The sequence below is a fragment of the Acipenser ruthenus genome, chromosome 46, assembly GCF_902713425.1.
Source record: "Acipenser ruthenus chromosome 46, fAciRut3.2 maternal haplotype, whole genome shotgun sequence".
Classification (NCBI taxonomy): Eukaryota; Metazoa; Chordata; class Actinopteri; order Acipenseriformes; family Acipenseridae; genus Acipenser; species Acipenser ruthenus.
This window is the reverse complement of record NC_081234.1, coordinates 4,557,306-4,576,226: the sequence shown is the minus strand read 5'-3', so window position 1 is coordinate 4,576,226 and position 18,921 is coordinate 4,557,306. Positions and strand designations below refer to the sequence as shown.

Here is an 18,921-nt window from a genome sequence, read left to right as displayed (position 1 = left end):
GCCACACGGGTCTGTACTTGGACCCTTACTGTTCTTTGAAATCATAAATGGTATAGATAAAGTTAACCCAAGACACTACTTCAAATTTAGCACAGAGAGAAGAACAAAGGGGGTCAAGTGGAAAGAGTTCTTACCGACCTTCGAGGTATTCGCTATAATACCAACCTGCAAAGAAAATAAATGATGAATAATGTGTGCCGTGGTGCTGCAGGGAAACTGAGCTCATTACAATGCAATCTAAAAATACGCAGAGCATAAGCGCTCTGTGCATGTGTGTATTTTGTGTGGTTTTGTGATTGGGAGCGAGAGGGGTCGTTTTTTGTAATTTTGTAAGGTCTGGGCTCAATGCCAATTTGCTTTTGCAGACTCCGAGTCTGGGATAATGAATTGATTATAACAAGAGCAGCCTTCTTCTCACTCGCTGTTCTGTGAGCTGTGTTGGGTTTTATTTTTGCGAGTTGAGGCACTGTACTAAATAAACCTAAGGATAGTTAGCTGACAATGTTTGGTGTCGAATGTAAAAACGAACACGCAAGCTTGCGAAACCGGGTGTTCTACTTTTTTTTCTTAGTTTTGCACAGCCAAGTTTTGTCCGTCGGTCAGATAAGCATTTTTACAGAGGAGTGCGCTAGCCCGATAACCTATCTTCAGGCACAAGAAGACTTTGGATCATCTGCCCCGGTCGTCTCGAGTCGAAATGATGAGGTCTGCATGTTGACAAGCACGAACACATCAGGCTTCTTCTGAACTCAAACATCCTACTCAGGAGGAGGTGTCGTTTTTGACGTAGGTAGGGCACAGTGGCGTTTTTTAAACACTTTTCAACAACATAAAAAAGTGAGAGCAGACCGTGCCTGTGCTGCCAGATTGAGATGGGAAGCATCAGTCGGGACGCGCCGGTAACTCCGGCAGAATCTAGCCGAGTTCGACACGAGACACCACAGAACCTAAAAGTGATGATGGACGCCAACCATGTCGACTACCGCTCTTTGAAAAGGGACTACCATCACAGGTGAGTTCATTATTGCATACTAGATATTCCAATTAATTATATATACTATCAGGGCAGCAGTGTGGAGTAGTGGTTAGGGCTCTGAACTCAGTCTTGACCGGAGGGTTGTGGGTTCAATCCTAAGTGTTGTACCCTTGAGCAAGGTACGTTACCTAGATTGCTCCAGTAAACCCAACTGTATAAATGGGTAACTGTATGTAAAAAATAATGTGTAGAAAATAATGTAATTGTATGTAACAATAATGTGACATCTTGTAACAATTGTAAGTTGCCCTGGATAAGGGCGTCTGCTAAGAAATACATAATATAATGGCTAATACTCAGCAAGTCATTTTGCCTGTATGTATGATGTCATTTTAAATACCGTGTCAAAAGCCTTAGGCTTATCAGTCAAACAAACCGTCAGAGAGAGAGAGAGAACTGAAAAGTAAAGTGAACCTCAAAAGAGTTCAGAAAAATCATATTGTTTTACTGAGTTTAACTGGTAAACAACTACAGCATACGTCATTATTAATTATGATTTATTATCGGGGGTTTGCTTAAGAGGGCTCAGATGTGATTTTCATTCATAAATCCTGGTTTTTATTGGTGCTGACACACTGACTGCGGGGACTCCAGTCTAAAGTATTCCCCGTATGTTACAACACACAACAACCGTGTATTATAAATGAATACACTATTGCTAGATACAGGTTTAGTTTTGTTCTGTGTTGTAACCGACAGCACCTAGAATTCTACAATGTTGATGCACGGGTAATAATTACTGTTAACCGGCTATGTAAATTACTCAGATTGGTCATTCAGATAGTTTTAATTAAAGTCATGCATTTAGTCCTACAAATCTGAAAGTCAGTATGATTGGGTTTTGAAAAGCTAGCACCAAATACATCATTTTTACAGCCAACAAGTTTACTGTGACATAAAAGCATAGCAGAGTGCAGTACGTGATAATAACTACAGCAGCCAGTGACTGCACTTCCACAGGGCCGTTTTATTGGGAGCAGATCTCTGGTCCCTCTATTGAGTGAATTACAGTCGATCATGGTAAAGCACAGATTCCACAAGGTTGCTGTTAACATCCAGAGCAATGAGATTGTCTGTTAGTGCCAGGCTGATGAATTTGACACCCTAGCTCATCCCACATATGCTCAGTTGGGTTGAGATCTAAGGAGTGTGCTGGACATGGCAGGTATGTGAGGTCTTTGTCAAGTTCATGAATAGTTTTGTGATCAAAAGTGAAGAATTGCAGGATTCACCCAATTGCTTAACTATGGACCGAATGTCCTCCTCTTGTTTGTAAACTTTCTTATGTTCTTATGTTCTTACCAGTCTGTAGTTTTTATGTCCACATTGTTTTTTCACCCTTCCAAAGTACATTGACTGTATTCTTGGCACCACGGAAGGCAAACTACTATGCTGCTTTCTCTAACAATGTTACCTGTCATTGCTATACACAGCTATGAAAAATAATCCTCATCCTAAAATGTTATGAACGAGAGGAGTTCTTTGGCTCGTCCGGTTTTCAAGCTAACTAGTTTCAGTTCCCTCAACCTGTCGTCACACCCGTTGATAGTGACACCCATTAGACAATTTGACGCAGAAGGTGTTTCCCTTCTAAAAGGTTAGTAAAAGCATAGCAAAGTGTAATAAACCATAGTGGAAGCATGGTAAAGCATAGGGAAGCATTGTAAAGCACAGAGAGGTCTGGTAAAGCATAGGTAAGCATTGTAAAGCACAGAGAGGTGTGGAAAAGCATAGGGAAGCATTGTAAGGCACAGAGAGGTCTGGTAAAGCATAGGGAAGCATTGTAAAGCACAGAGAGGTCTGGTAAAGTATAGGGAAGCATTGTAAAGCACAGAGGTATGGTAAAGCATAAGGAAGTATTGTAAAGCACAGAGAGGTCTGGTAAAGTATAGGGAAGCATTGTAAAGCACAGAGAGGTCTGGTAAAGCATAGGGAAGCATTGTAAAGCACAGAGAGGTCTGGTAAGTATAGGGAAGCATTGTAAAGCACAGAGGTATGGTAAAGCATAAGGAAGTATTGTAAAGCACAGAGAGGTCTGGTAAAGTATAGGGAAGCATTGTAAAGCACAGAGGTATGGTAAAGCATAAGGAAGTATTGTAAAGCACAGAGAGGTCTGGTAAAGCATAGGGAAGCATTGTAAAGCACAGAGAGGTCTGGTAAAGTATAGGGAAGCATTGTAAAGCACAGAGAGGTCTGGTAAAGCATAGGGAAGTATTGTAAAGCACAGAGAGGTCTGGTAAAGCATAGGGAAGCATTGTAAAGCACAGAGAGGTCTGGTAAAGCATAGGGAAGCATTGTAAAGCACAGAGGTATGGTAAAGCATAAGGAAGTATTGTAAAGCACAGAGAGGTCTGGTAAAGTATAGGGAAGCATTGTAAAGCACAGAGGTATGGTAAAGCATAAGGAAGTATTGTAAAGCACAGAGAGGTCTGGTAAAGCATAGGGAAGCATTGTAAAGCACAGAGAGGTCTGGTAAAGCATAGGGAAGCATTGTAAAGCACAGAGAGGTATGGTAAAGCATAGGGAAGCATTGTAAAGCACAGAGAGGTCTGGTAAAGCATAGGGAAGCATTGTAAAGCACAGAGAGGTCTGGTAAAGCAAAGCTGATTTTTGTATCCGAATACATGTCAAAAAATATTCGTTCCAATATTCAGATATTTGTCCCAGCTCTAATTTAACTATTTATTTAAATTAAAAAATATTCAAACATCCATGTTTGTCCCAGCACTAATTAAAAACAGTTATAAAAGAACTGCACAATGAAAATGGGGTAGACACCAGTACCCCAAAACCCAGGTGAAACCTCCGTTTAAATTACCCAACGCTATCCAGGTCTCTTCTGACTAGCCGGGTATCGATTATTAATTGACAATACAGTTATATAAGCACAGGTGTCTTTCATGTGATTGGAGAGATTTCAAAAGAAAACAAAATTCAGATATGTCAACGTCTTTACAAGAAATGAGCAATGAAGGTATTTTATTATTATTATTATTATTATTATTATTATTATTATTATTATTATTATTATTTTGATGTTTCCATTACTAAAAAAGGTTACACAAGTCTACAGATCTGAAGGGACTAAATGTATGTGTACTATATAACGGGGTTTCCCAATCCTGGTCCTGTGTCTGCTGGTTTTCATTCCAACTCAGTTCTCAATGACTAAATCAGACCCTTAAGTGAACTAATCATGTGCTTAATTAGACCTTTTTAATTGTTCTCAGCTCCTGAAAAGTTGCCGATTTCAAGTTACTTAAATTGTATAGTTAACTTGAAATCTCCAACTGTTTATCATTACCTGTAAAAGATCCTCGTACCCGGTTCTGGATTTCCTACCCGTGCCGACCTCTAATAGGTGATAAAGGATTCACTGGATGTCTGACAAAGTCCATGTTTTATATGCCAGTGTAAAGTTATCAGTGCTCTGGGTGTCGCCTCCTATCAGAGATCCTATGTCAAGGCTGGAGACATTGCCAATGTGAACCCTTCTCTTTCATGACATCATTGTGAATGATTAATGGTAGCCCATGGGCAGGAATGTGATGTCAGCGGCTGGTCACAGTGCAGGAAAAGTGGGGGGAGTTCTTTAAACGCCACAGCAGTAAGATTGTTCTTTTTATTTGAGAGAGTAGCCCCTCAGAATGTGACGCACTGTACATCAATGTCCAATAAGCCCTCCATTCTTTCTGTGCTGGACGAGTCCCTTCAAAATACCCAGCTGAAGTAAAATGATCTAGGAAGTTAAGCAGTTACAGATCCTGAGAGTAAGACATGGAAACACAACTTTCTTTAACATAGGTATTGAATCAAGTATTGGTTAATACGGACAGCCTTTAAATCACTAATACCAGTACTGAAATGTCTCTTTAGGTATTATCACAGTGGCTGTATTGAGATGCTCCACTCTTTGTAGCACCTGAATTGTCCCCATCATGTTTTAAAATAAATACATTTCACTGCAGTGGTTAGAGTGTTGGGCTGCAGTGTGGAAGGTAGTTGGTTTGAGTAGCTCAGTGGTTAGAGTGTTGGGCTGCAGTGTGGAAGGTAGTTGGTTTGAGTAGCTCAGTGATTAGAGTGCTAGGCTGCAGTGTGGAAGGTAGTTGGTTTGAGTAGCTCAGTGGTTAGAGTGTTGGGCTGCAGTGTGGAAGGTAGTTGGTTTGAGTAGCTCAGTGGTTAGAGTGTTGGACTGCAGTGTGGAAGGTAGTTGGTTTGAGTAGCTCAGTGGTTAGAGTGTTGGGCTGCAGTGTGGAAGGTAGTTGGTTTGAGTAGCTCAGTGGTTAGAGTGTTGGGCTGCAGTGTGGAAGGTAGTTGGTTTGAGTAGCTCAGTGGTTAGAGTGTTGGGCTGCAGTGTGGAAGGTAGTTGGTTTGAGTAGCTCAGTGGTTAGAGTGTTGGGCTGCAGAAGGTAGTTGGTTTGAGTAGCTCAGTGGTTAGAGTGTTGGGCTGCAGTGTGGAAGGTAGTTGGTTTGAGTAGCTCAGTGGTTAGAGTGTTGGGCTGCAGTGTGGAAGGTAGTTGGTTTGAGTAGCTCAGTGGTTAGAGTGTTGGGCTGCAGTGTGGAAGGTAGTTGGTTTGAGTAGCTCAGTGGTTAGAGTGTTGGGCTGCAGTGTGGAAGGTAGTTGGTTTGAGTAGCTCAGTGGTTAGAGTGTTGGGCTGCAGTGTGGAAGGTAGTTGGTTTGAGTAGCTCAGTGGTTAGAGTGCTAGGCTGGAGTGTGGAAGGTAGTTGGTTTGAGTAGCTCAGTGGTTAGATTGCTAGGCTGCAGTGTGGAAGGTAGTTGGTTTGAGTAGCTCAGTGGTTAAAGTTCTGGGCTGTATTGTAGAAGATAGTGAATTTGAGTAGCTCAGATTACCCTTTTATAAGCTTGCCAAAGTAAAAGCATAGCAAAGTGTAATAAAACATAGTGAAATCATGCTAAAGCACAGAGAGGTATGGTAAAGCACATTTAAAAACATGCTAAACTATAGTTAATGGATAATAAAAGCATGAAGAAAGCATGTGGAAAATGCAAAATTACTGTGTAAATTTACTGTTGTAAACGTTGATAAGGGTAGGGTACTGGGCGCTACAAGAGCAATGGTTTGCATTGAGGGACAATTGGATTCATTTTACTATAATTTGTTCATGTTTTTTAATTGTTTTAATTCATTTTATTGTAACTTTAGTTTTTTATTGACTTGTAAAGTGCTTTGAGATACTGCAGTATGAAAGGTGCTATATAAATGAAGAAATGTAACTTACTTACTTACTAAGATAGAGGGTATGGGTTACCCAGCCATGTTGGGAATGCTGAATCATTGCGATTCTTCAGACTCAACTTGATGCGCCAGGATCACTGTGCAATATCTGTTCCAAATCTGTTGTGTTGCCTTGCTGGAAATTGCTCAGTGTTTCTTTGAGGTACAGCAGTCTCCCCATATAGGAACCCCCATATAAGAACACTTCGGCTGAGGGAACAACCTTGTGGTGAAATGCAATTTTCCAATTGTAAATGCTCAGTCTAAAGGAACAGGAACTTCACTTAAAAGAACACCTTTTTAGCACCGCTAGTATTTATTGATTCATATCGTGATTGGCCTTGGCATATTGTGTCCAGTGGTCAACACTTCGGCTAAGAGAACACTTGCTTGCTTTCCAAGGGGTGTTCTCTTAGCCAGAGACTACTGTATTAAACTGGGATTGTCATAGTATTTCAATAGTGTATTTCAAAAGTTTTCTGTAAAGTTATGGTAGGAAGAAAATCAAGAATGGAAATTGCTCCTTTCCACGTATTTTAGGCTTCCTGTTTCTAGCACACTCTTGGTTTGCGGTGATATAATGACTGGGTCTGTACAGCTGCAGTCCAGATGAATGTGTGGGACCCCTCAGTGATGTTTCCAATTGTTTAGGCTTCACTGCGACTCCTCGGCTGATTAGAAAAGGCTGCGTGCTACAGCAGCGGGAGGTCATGTGGTCCGCAGAGTTATCGCAAGTGTCCTTGAGAAAGGGCTTCTTAAAATAATCCATCTGGTAATCTCCAGAGACTGATAGGTCTCCTTCTTATCTGCAGGGGCTCCTCAAACACACAGGGGAGATGCTGTGTGTGCACATGTGAAAGGGGCTGTAAGAGGGGAACTAGAGTGGTACTGCAAGAAGGCTACTTGAACTTGATTACAAGAAATGCTGGCCAGTGCCCTATTCAGTTTTTGCTATTGGCGGTTTTTGTTTCAGTTTGTTTCCGAAACGTTTAAAAGTTGTGATTAAACACGCTTAAGCTTTTTAAACATATTTGGAATGTTGGTAATCACTTAGATAATCCATATTGTGTTCCTATTGGTGAGGCTATGGACTGGGTTACCGAGTCACGTGGTTGGGGCTGAATCACTGGGATCATTTAAGACCCGACTTGACCATGTTTTGAGATCATGCAGATAGTAGGAACTGCACGAGTGTAGATGGGTCAAATGGCCTTCCCATGTTCGAACATTTTCTAAAGTTCCTATATATCACAAAAAACCCCACTGCAGTATTAATGTATATAAGAGTACATGTTTACAACACTCATGATCTCATGTGTAGCCTTAAAAAATATACTCAATATTAAAGGAATGACATGTTTAGTAGCTACTGAATGAACACTTAGGCCAACACCTAGATTTCACAGGGATATTGCTGATAATGTTTTGACACATTCTAAACATCTGGATAACATTTCAACATTTCAACTCACATTATCAACACCTCTCCTTTCTATCAATTTTCCAGTGATACAGTAGCGGTTACAATAAAGGTCACTATACCTTTATATTATATATCTATAGCTGTGGCCAAAAGTTTTGCAGTACCAATAATTTTAGGATTGAGACATAATTAAAAAACAAAAGTATATGAACCTAATTGAGATCTTTTATTTAACATCGTAACCAAAGAAACTACAAAATGATTTTGCAAAAGTCTACCGGAAGCCATAATAGTAGTTCAATATTTCATGTTAGATTTCGAAATATCACATTTTTCAATTTTTTTCAGTTTTTCGTGAAATATATGAAAAACTACAAAGCAGTATGTAATTAAATTTGTTGACGTAACATTATTCAGCAGGTTTCATATAAGTTTATGAAGCAATATTAGTTAATTCTATATAGTGATGCAATGGTTTTTGCCAATGGTTTTGACCCCGGTTTTCTCCCCAGTTTGGAATGCCCAATTATATTATTTTTATCCCAGTTCACCGCTGCAACCCGTGAAACGGAGGCTGAAACACGCGTCCTCCGAAACGTGTTCCTGCCAATCCGTCATTTTTCGCCCTGCGGATCCACAGCGAAGCCACCAGACCTATAGTGCCGGAGGACAACACAGATCTGCAGACCCGCAGGCGCCCAATCAGCCACAGGTGTCACTGGTGCTCGGTGAACCATGGATTGCCCTGCCGACCTCAGCCCTCCCTACCCGGGCAACGCCTGGCCAATTGTGCACCGCCCTGTAGGAACCCCCGGTCACGGTCAGCAATGACACAGCCTGGATTCGAACCTGTGATCTCCAGGCTATAGGGGGCATCCTGCACTCCATGCGGAGCGCCTTTACTGGATGCGCCACTCGGGAGCCCCTGTGATGCAAAACTTTTGACCATAGCTGTGTGTATATATATATTCTTGTTTGTGTTTTTTAAATAACAGCGCTTAACTTTTTTGTGAATATCACCTTCAATTCTTATTCCTCACAAATTTCCTGACGGAATCAGTCAGTTACTACTTTCTGATCATATCATTTTTTTATAAGAACAAAAACACTGTGTAGCTAATGTACCTTCATTTTGAAGTGTATCCAATAAAACAATAAACTTGACAATGTATGTAAGGAACACACACACAGTATCCAGTCACAAAGACCAAGTTTTGTCACACTTGGAGAGCCAAAAGATAGTTCTCGTGTCAGATTAATGTGAGCTAATTTCACGTTGTCAGTTTACAGTATTTGTGAACTAATTATTAATTAATAGTAGTGTAAACATAACACCGTGTAACAAATTTTTTTTTTTTTTGGTTCCTGGGTAGTAAGTGTTATTTCCTAATTGCTTATGCCTCAAAAGTATAGAAAATGGCTATTATTCCCCACAAACTTTGCTTTTGTGACCAGGACAGTGATATTTTGAAATTTACCTATTTCCAATGAGAAAACGGGCGAATTTGTGTCTCTTCGTTCACATAAAGTCAGAAAAAAACAACATGAATCCAAATTAACATGTATTTATACTAAAGTAATACAAAAATGACTACAAAAGATTTAGAAGTGAGTAGTTTTTTGAGATTTACGATTATACTGTAAATCACTTTCACGAATCAGCCCCCAAATGTAGTCTTCCATCATGTTCTCGTTATACTGTCCTTGGTAGCGGCGTTCAAAGTCCAGTATATCCTGGTGGAAGCGCTCGCCTTGCTCCTCCGAGTACGCTCCCATGTTCTCCTTGAATTTATCAAGATGAGCTTCAAGGATATGGACTTTGAGGGACATCCTACAGCCCATTGTGCCGTAGTTCTTCACCAGAGTCTCAACCAGCTCCACATAGTTTTCGTCCTTGTGATTGCCCAGGAAGCCCCGAACCACTGCGACAAAGCTGTTCCAAGCCGCTTTCTCCTTACTAGTGAGCTTCTTGGGGAATTCATTGCACTCCAGGATCTTCTTTATCTGTGGTCCGACGAAGACACCGGCTTTGACCTTTGCCTCAGACAGCTTAGGGAAGAAGTCTTGAAGGTACTTGAAGGCTGCCGACTCCTTATCTAGAGCTCTGACAAATTGTTTCATAAGGCCCAATTTGATGTGCAGTGGTGGCATCAGCACCTTCCGGGGGTCCACCAGTGGCTCCCACTTGACGTTGTTCCTCCCCACAGAGAACTCGGTCCGCTTGGAAGGTCCACCATGCAGAAGTAGCAGTTGCTTGAGTGGTCAGTGGGTTCCCGCCAAATTCTTGGGATAGCAAACTTCATGGCTCTCTTTTCCCCTCTGTACCATCCTACAAAAATACATTTATTTCACCCATCACTAATGTGTAAGAGATTCTCGCAGCATTTTTCATATATGATATATTTTTTCAATAACATTGAAAATTGTAAAACATTTTAAAATTAAAAACTTACAATTTTAAAAATTAACAAATTTTATAACATAAAATTCCGAGCAACAATTGTCCATCTTACCTTCCAGAGTTTTTTTGCAGTGCTCGCAGATGAAATGAGGTGCCCAGGGTTTGTCTTGATCCCTGACAGGCATGCCGAAATATGCCTTGTAGGCCTCATACATCTTAGCAGATGCTTTCACGGAGTACTTTTTCGCTCTTGTCTTGATAAATTGGCCGCAGACATAGCAAAATGCGTCTGCCGGATGCTTGTAGCCTCTTGATGCCATCTCAGAAAAATGCAGATATGTATCCACTTAGGCAGCTGGAACTAAACTGAACTGGTGGGCTTAAGGCCCCTGTATTTATACTACTATTTATATTACTGGAAAGTTCTAGAAGTTACTCCAAGTTTACTCAGCACTGAATCTATCTGGAATGTTCTGGAAAATAGGTAAATTTCAAAATATCACTGTCCTGGTCACAAAAGCAAAGTTTGTGGGGAATAATAGCCATTTTCTATACTTTTGAGGCATAAGCAATTAGGAAATAACACTTACTACCCAGGAACAAAAATTGTGTTACATAATTTGTGATGATTTGTGATTGATTATTAGGGGTGTAACAATACCCTAATGTCACAATGTGATACGTATCATGATATGCAGGATGTCATACTGCATGCATCACTAGACACGGGATGGGCCTGATGGGCTGCTTGTATGATGCATAAGAAGATCAAAGAGTCATTTTATGATAGATCACGACACAAACAACACATACCTGTATTTCTTCATAGCCTTTGTGCACAATACAGCTGGAGACCGTCTTTTGCAGTCTTTTCCATGCTGCACTTCCCACTGAAGGAACAGTGTGGACAGTGAGTGCAACAACTCAAAGTTGACTCAAAGTGTAGCATTGAAGGATCTGTAGCATTCTATATTTTTTCTTAAATAATAGCTTCAAATAAATTACCATTAAAAACTGTGTGCATTTTTCATATAGGAAAATATCTAACAACCTTGTTTCTTTTCCAGGATATTTGTAAACAGGATCTTGGCCCTTGAGAAGATCAAGTGCTATGGGTTTGACATGGATTACACAATAGCAAGTAAGAATCACACTTACCTTACTAAGGGACGCACCCAGTGATCTACTCCACCATGTGTGTCTCTTTCATATAAGGTTATATTTCTGTGTATAATGTAGGTGAAATCCTCCCTATCATTATTCAATGATAAAACAAGAGAAAGTTACAGTAAAAACTAGGTTGGTTCACTCACTTTTCCACATCAGCTTCTTAATATATCATCTCAACACTATGAATGATCTGGTTAGAACAAGACTGGTCGGCTCAGTTCAATAATTAAGCACACGGCTGGAACACAGTCCTGGACTGGATTTAAAGAGGCACGTCAGAGTACCACTGCCCTTATAAAAGTTTCCCAGAGTAAAAGCATAGCAAAGTGTAATTAAGCGTAGTGAAAGCATGGAAAAACACTGTATAGTCCAGAGAGGTACTGGAAAGCAAATTAAAAAAGTAAATACAAAGTATAACCATGGTAAAAATAATCTACCCTGTCTGCCCTGCCTCAGATACTATTAGGCTGGGAGGTGTCTCTGGTAGAGAGGCCTTTCCTGGGTTCAGTCTTCTCTTTGCATCCAGTCCTGGCTTGTTCTGCTCTATGTGATAGACTTCAACCCAAAACAGAAAGCAGAAAACAGATCATATACATGCCAGACAAGATTGCTTTCAGTTTTAACAAAGGGGGAAAATCCCCTAATTACTGGCATTGTTTTTCAACGGTGGCCAAAAAACATTACTATACATAGTCTTTCATTACACTTTTTTAGGCTACCGATATCTACCTTGGTAGGCACAGTGTATTAACAGTAAAGTATCCTTATAAAGAGGAAATGGCTTACATTTCCTTTCCTAGTTTGTGATGTTTGCAATAGTTCCAGTGAGTCCTTCTCATCTCTTTACCTGACTTTCACCTAGCTCTGAGCTTGTCTGGAGAATCTTAGATTGAACAGCCGTCCTCATTTCATTCAAACCACGTTACAGTGTGAGCTTCAGGTCCACCTGCTCTCTGTTTATATAGATGTAGAGTAGCAGCTGAAAGGTTGTACTGTCACATGATCTGCATGGATCGAGGAAGTCTGTTCAGTGCTGGTAATAGGATTCTCCAGGCAAGTTCAAAACCAGGTAATGTCATATTTAGAAAAAATGATAATAACTCAATATTGAAGCAACAGAACCCAGATGAAGGAGGTTCCTGGATGACTGTTGTTCATTCATACTTTAATAGGTCTAAACAGCAATGAGAAAAGGTGTCCATGTTGATTAGTATTAAGTGGGCAAAGGTAATGTAAAAAAATTAAGAAAGAAGGGCTTCAGGGGAAAGGATGGCGTGGGCGTATTTCTAGAAAAGTGGTGTTATTTTGCTAAGGATATAACGGTCTATCCCTTATGAAGGTTTCCCATAGTAAAAACATAGCAAAGTGTAGTAAATCATAGAGGAAGCATGGTAAAGCATAAGCAAGCATTGCAAAGCCCAGAGAGGTATGGTGAAACCCATTTAAAAACAGGGCACACTGGCAGCCATGGAGAGAGCATGGGAAACCTGCAAACTACCATGCACATTTACCATGGTGAACTTTTATAAGGGATTCAATTGATCTAAACAATGCCAGATCGAAATCTGAAGGTTTTTTTCATATATTTAAAGGTTAGTGTTAGATCAGTTGAATAAACCTCATATAGTTAGAACATAAGAACATAAGAAAGTTTACAAACGAGGGGAGGCCATTTGGCCCATCTTGCTCGTTTGGTTGTTAGTGGCTTATTGATCCCAGAATCTCATCAAACAGCTTCTTGAAGGATCCCAGGGTGACAGCTTCAACAACATTACTGGGGAGTTGGTTCCAGGCCCTCAAAATTCTCTGTGTAAAAAAGTGCCTCCTATTTTCTGTTCTGAATGCCCCTTTATCTAATCTTCATTTGTGACCCCTGTTCCTGGTTTCTTTTTTCAGGTCAAAAAAGTCCCCTGGGTCGACATTGTCTATACCTTTTAGGATTTTGAATGTTTGAATCAGATCGCCGCATAGTCTTCTTTGTTCAAGACTGAATAGATTCAATTCTTTTAGCCTGTCTGCATACGACATGCCTTTTAAACCCGGGATAATTCTGGTTGCTCTTCTTTGCACTCTTTCTAGAGCAGCAATATCCTTTTTGTAACGAGGTGACCAGAACTGAACACAATATTCTAGATGAGGTCTTACTAATGCATTGTAAAGTTTTAACATTACTTCCCTTGATTTAAATTCAACACTTCTCACAATATATCCGAGCATCTTGTTGGCCTTTTTTATAGCTTCCCCACATTGTCTAGATGAAGACATCTAGAGTCAACATAAACTCTTAGGTCTTTTTCATAGATTCCTTCTTCAATTTCAGTTTCTCCCATATGATATTTATAATGCACATTTTTACTGCCTGCGTGCAGTACCTTACACTTTTCTCTATTAAATGTAGTTTGCCATGTGTCAACTTGTGTTGTTTCGTGTGCAGCGTACAAGTCTCCACAATATGAGGAGCTGTGCTTCGAGTTGCTGTTGGACAGGCTGGTGTCTATTGGATACCCTCACGAGATCCTGCAGTATAAGTACGACCCCACCTTCCCTACCAGGTACGTGCTTTAAAATCGCCAGGACAGCTCATGCTTTAGGCTCGTAGTGTCATTTGCCTTTTGGCATTGGCAGGAACTCTTGCCTACCCACTGGCTGGAATTTGAACACAATGAGATGGAATTTGAACACACCAGTCTGTGTGGATCAGGGTTTAGTTTAAAATACCTCCAGATACAGCTGCATCAACACCTGGGTTTAGCAACTTGGAATTCAGTCTAAAGGAGGGCTAACCAAGGTTTTAAAATAAATTTTCTTACAGGGCTTGAAACTTGCACTAGCCCGAGCAGCCAGTCCTGGGTTTCAGAAATCAATTAAGTACATTATTTGAATCCTTAGAAGTCAAGAGTTTAATGCTATGTATATCCCACAACTCCTATTGGTAAGCCCACAAGCTCAGGTTTGACTAATTCATGTTGTGACAAGTGCGATCAGTTCAGATCAGCTTTACCAAGATCCTGGTCATTTCAAACACTGGTATTAGCGTTGGCATATTGCCCCATGACATCTGTGCAGATGTATTTCTTTGCTTGTGTTTGCCAGGTATGTAGAGCAGATTTAACACTATAAGAAACAAAGTCAAGTGAAATGTGTCGGCTAGTGCCGCCTTCTTGAATCACCAATTCACTGCCAAAATACAAGCGGTTTGTATACCATCTCTAGATCTCACTAACTGATATACTGTCATTAATATACTGGCCGAAACATTTATCTTCTCCACTTAGTTTCTTATAGTTTACCTTAGTATTGTGCACAAGTGTTTTGAAGTTATGGATGATAGAGAGCAGAAAGGGTGTGATAGTTTTGTGTGGCCCTGACACCTTTCTCCAGCCCCTAGTTTTTGATCCAATCAATGCTGTAACCAAGCCCTTGTTTCCTGTTTTCTCAGAGGCCTGGTTTTCGACACCCTCTATGGAAACCTGCTGAAGGTGGACACCCATGGAAACATCCTGGTGTGCACACATGGCTTCATGTTCCTTAAGGGGTGAGCTGCTGAATACACTTGTTATGGGGATGGGAATGGGAATGGGAATGCCAATGGCCCCACGTAGAACAGCAGGCTTCAGTATACAAATGCAACAGGGCTGATTTAAAAAAAGTTTTTACCCGAGTGGCTCACCTAGTAAAGTCACAGCCGCGTGGTGTGCAGGGTGAGCCATACAGGTGATCTGGTGATCCGGCAGGTTTCTCCACATCACAGCGGACTCTACCTGCCAGGAGCAGGGCTGGCCTTTGTCCACCGGAGGCCGGTTGCTCTTTGACATCTGCTCTCACTCTCCTGGGTGTGAAGAGGCGCTCACGACCTGTTTAATATCCTGACGTTTATATTTAGATTCAATGTATATCGCTGTAGAGGCAGAGCTGCAAGTAGTCCGCTGCGCCGAGAAGGGCCAATCAAACTTGACTGTGCTCATTTATTCCCGCCCCTATATCTCTGAATAATTCAAAGAGGTATGTCTTCCACGTCTTCCTGACACATAACATTAACCAATCACTGACTTTTTGAGCGATTAATAGGTGCTTACGGCTTTGAAATACCGCCTCAAAAAAACAAAAAACTAATTGCTGTCAATCGGGTCTGTAGAAAGGTTGTAATTAATATTTTACTCACCAAATGATCATGTACGTTTTTTATTTTAAATTCTTGTCATTTTTTAGGGCCCCCCTGAGCTCAGGGCCCCAGCACAGTTGCGCCCCCTCCCCCCTCTCCCCTCTCCCCTCTCCCCTCTCCCCTCTCCCCTCTCCCCTCACGGCAGCACTGTGTCTATGTTAAGTAATTAGGTGCCAGGCAACAGCTTTTCATCTATAACATTTTCTATGAAATATCTGCTTTAAGAAAGAGTAAAGCTACATAATTGTTTGATTTATCTGGATTAAAGGGAATATTCTGGAAAACTATTTTTGTTCCATGGCTTTTAGAGTGATTGCTGTGTCTGCTCAGTTTTGTAGCGATAGACAGGCACTGTGCCAGTGACCGCTATGTGAACACCTGAAGAGCCTTTTGAAGCCAGACTGTCACCCGTGATGACCTGTTTAGCGGTTCACGGAATGGCCTCACTGTGCCACCTACTCCTCACCAGAGAGCAAGGTTTCCTAACTCTCTGTTTGCTTCACCAGATACTTTCTGGACTTTGTCACGTAGCTTAAGATAATCTAGTTTAGCATTCGCAGGGAAGTGCGTGGAATTATGGGTAAAGGTAGACCCTGCAGAATGTGAGCACTCAGAGTCATATCCCCCTCTGAAACAATCTTAATATCTTTGAATAAATTTACATTTCAGGCATTAATTCTACAAAAACAAGCCAGGATTAGCTGGGTCAGGGACACAATTAAGTGAGAATTGGCAGGGCTGACTGGAGCTCTCAGCTAGCCAAGGGACTCTTAAACTGTTATGAATGGTTTCCTTGTATGAGGTGGGCACTCATTAAGATGCATGGTAGTATAGGCAAGGAAGTCATGTGCTGCCCAATGGACTGATGGGAGTTGTAGTTAAACTGCCCAGTAGTCACGCCAGCAGCCAATAGTCAGAACACTGTTGCCCTCTGTTCACAGGTTAATAATTCAGACTGCAGTTTTCACCTCATAGTGCCTTTCTTATGTTCTTCTATAAAGCCCACATTTTTGCCCCGTCACTTTTTCAGGAGATGGGATAATACAATGTATACCTTGAGTGTGGCAAAACAGGTATTGTTTTTATAACACACAATTTCCTGTTTGTTGTTTTCTAGTGGAAAATAGATCCTGAACATATATATATATATTATTATTATTTATTTCTTAGCAGACGCTCTTATCCAGGGCGACTTACAATCGTAAGCAAATACATTTCAAGTGTTACAGTACAAGTAATACAATAAGAGCAAGATAAATACAATGACTTTGTTTCAAGCAAGTACAAGTGTGACAAAATACAATTCAATACTACAGCAGATAACAGTGACAGTGATAGTTACATCAAGATATGATTAACTACAAAATACTACAGATTAAACACTTGGCAGATTACAGTATCTGAAGTACAGGATTAAATGCAGTAAAATAGGGGGCAGATAAGAGCAAGTAAAGCGCAATTAAGGAAGGGTGATAGTGTCCCAGGGGAAAAACAGAGGAGTTCTACAGGTGCTGTCTGAAGAGGTGCGCCGGAATGTGGTCAGGGACTGGGCGGTCCTGACATCTGTAGGTAGGTCATTCCACCACTGCGGAGCGAGGGTGGAGAAAGACCGGGCTCTGGAGGCAGGGGAGCGTAGAGGAGGTAGAGCCAGTCATCTAGTGCAGGCGGAGCGGAGAGGTCGAGTGGGGGTGCAGGGAGAGATGAGGGTCTGGAGGTAGCTGGGTGCAGTCTGGTCAAGGCATCTGTAGGCCAGTACAAGAGTCTTGAACTGGATGCGAGCGGTGATCGGTAGCCAGTGGAGTGAGCGGAGTAGTGGAGTTGCGTGGGAGAAACGAGGCAGAGAGAACACCAGGCGGGCAGCGGAGTTCTGGATGAGCTGGAGCGGACGGGTGGCGGACGCAGGGAGGCCAGCCAGGAGGGAGTTGCAGTAGTCTAGGCGGGAGATTACCAAGGCCTGGACCAGGAGCTGGGTGGCGTAGTTATATATATTGTTTCAGAGGGGGATGTGACTCTGACAAGTGCTCACATTCTGCAGGGTCTATCTTTACCCATAATTCCACGCACTTCCCTGCGAATGCTAAACTAGATTATCTTAAGCTACGTGACAAAGTCCAGAAAGTATCTGGTGAAGCAAACAGAGAGTTAGGAAACCTTGCTCTCTGGTGAGGAGTAGGTGGCACAGTGAGGCCATTCCGTGAACCGCTAAACAGGTCATCACGGGTGACAGTCTGGCTTCAAGAGGCTCTTCAGGTGTTCACATAGCGGTCACTGGCACAGTGCCTGTCTATCGCTACAAAACTGAGCAGACACAGCAATCACCCTAAAAGCCATGGAACAAAAATAGTTTTCCAGAATATTCCCTTTAATCCAGATAAATCAAACTATTATGTAGCTTTACTCTTTCTTAAAGCAGATATTTCATAGAAAATGTTATAGATGAAAAGCTGTTTCCTGGCATCTAATTACTTAACATATACACAATGTGCAATCTATAAACCATGCATATTTATGTGTGTGTTTCTTTACAATCTTTTCTATATACAATTAGATGCTGTGCACATACAGTCTTACTCTCGGATGCATGTTGCAGTACTTTATAAGTGATGGAGGGCTTCTCCTCATGGCTTTTCTGATTGTTACAAACATTCCCAGTCTGTTAAAACGTTTATCATCCCGCTCCCTTTGACTCCCGCCTCCTCCTCAGCCCCACACTTCAGGCTAACATTCCTTCCATATCCCCTACTGGTCCAGCTGTCCCCTCAGCAACGAGGTCAGCAGACTGGAATGTGCGCCGGCCGGCCCGCTGGGAGATCAATGGGAGGGGCTGCTGCAGCTTGGAGGAGAGCTGCAGTGTGCCTGAACGTGCCTGTGTGCCAGTGTGTGTCCATACAGAAACAATCCATTCATGTAATGTTTAAAACATGATAAAGGCGTCTGCCATGTAAATAAATAACAGTAATAAAAGCATGGTAAATCATAGGTAAGTGTTGTAAAGCATAGAGAGGTTTTTTGGTAAAGCAAATTAAAAACATGGCAAACCTGTGGTAATGCAGAGTATAACCATGGGAAAAGCATGGGGGAAACTGCAGAGCTAACTTTTATAAGGATGGAGATCCATGGGGGTCCACAGCATTTGACCAAGGGGTCCCCCAAAAGGTGATTTGCCTTTTACTAAAAAATCTTGAGAACCTCTGTTGTTAATATATATGTTTCATAAGAACCGGTTTCATACATGTGTACATTATTATCCCGAACTGGTAATCTGTATCCCCAGATACAGCACAAATATCTAAATTAAACATGTCAATTCTGGAAATGACTTTCCTTAGATGAAGCTCTGCCTCTCTGTAGCAGCAAGTTGAAAGAGTGCGATATATCTGTTCTGTCGCGGGATCTGAGTGAGTGCAAGGCAGATTCCAAAATGAAAAATATTTACCCTGTAGCACTGAGTCTGTAAAAGTTATGTAGGTCATGGTATGTTCATCCTTCATA

At 41.4% G+C, this 18,921-nt stretch overlaps 1 protein-coding gene across 3 annotated transcripts in view; it reads left to right on the top strand.

Annotated features, from left to right (window-relative positions):
• The first annotated feature begins 319 nt into the window (after window positions 1-319).
• Window positions 320-18,921, top strand: part of LOC117397890 (cytosolic purine 5'-nucleotidase-like) — a 42,094-nt gene continuing 23,492 nt past the window's right edge. Inside the window, exons 1-4 of one of the 3 annotated variants that reach the window (XM_059013522.1) lie at window positions 320-1,012; window positions 11,165-11,238; window positions 13,702-13,819; window positions 14,707-14,802. In XM_059013522.1, the coding sequence (XP_058869505.1) occupies window positions 873-1,012; window positions 11,165-11,238; window positions 13,702-13,819; window positions 14,707-14,802 (428 nt within the window). In that variant the 5' untranslated portion in view covers window positions 320-872. The remainder of the gene's footprint in view (window positions 1,013-11,164; window positions 11,239-13,701; window positions 13,820-14,706; window positions 14,803-18,921) is intronic. The other 2 variants (XM_059013521.1, XM_059013523.1) reach the window with 2 other exon arrangements.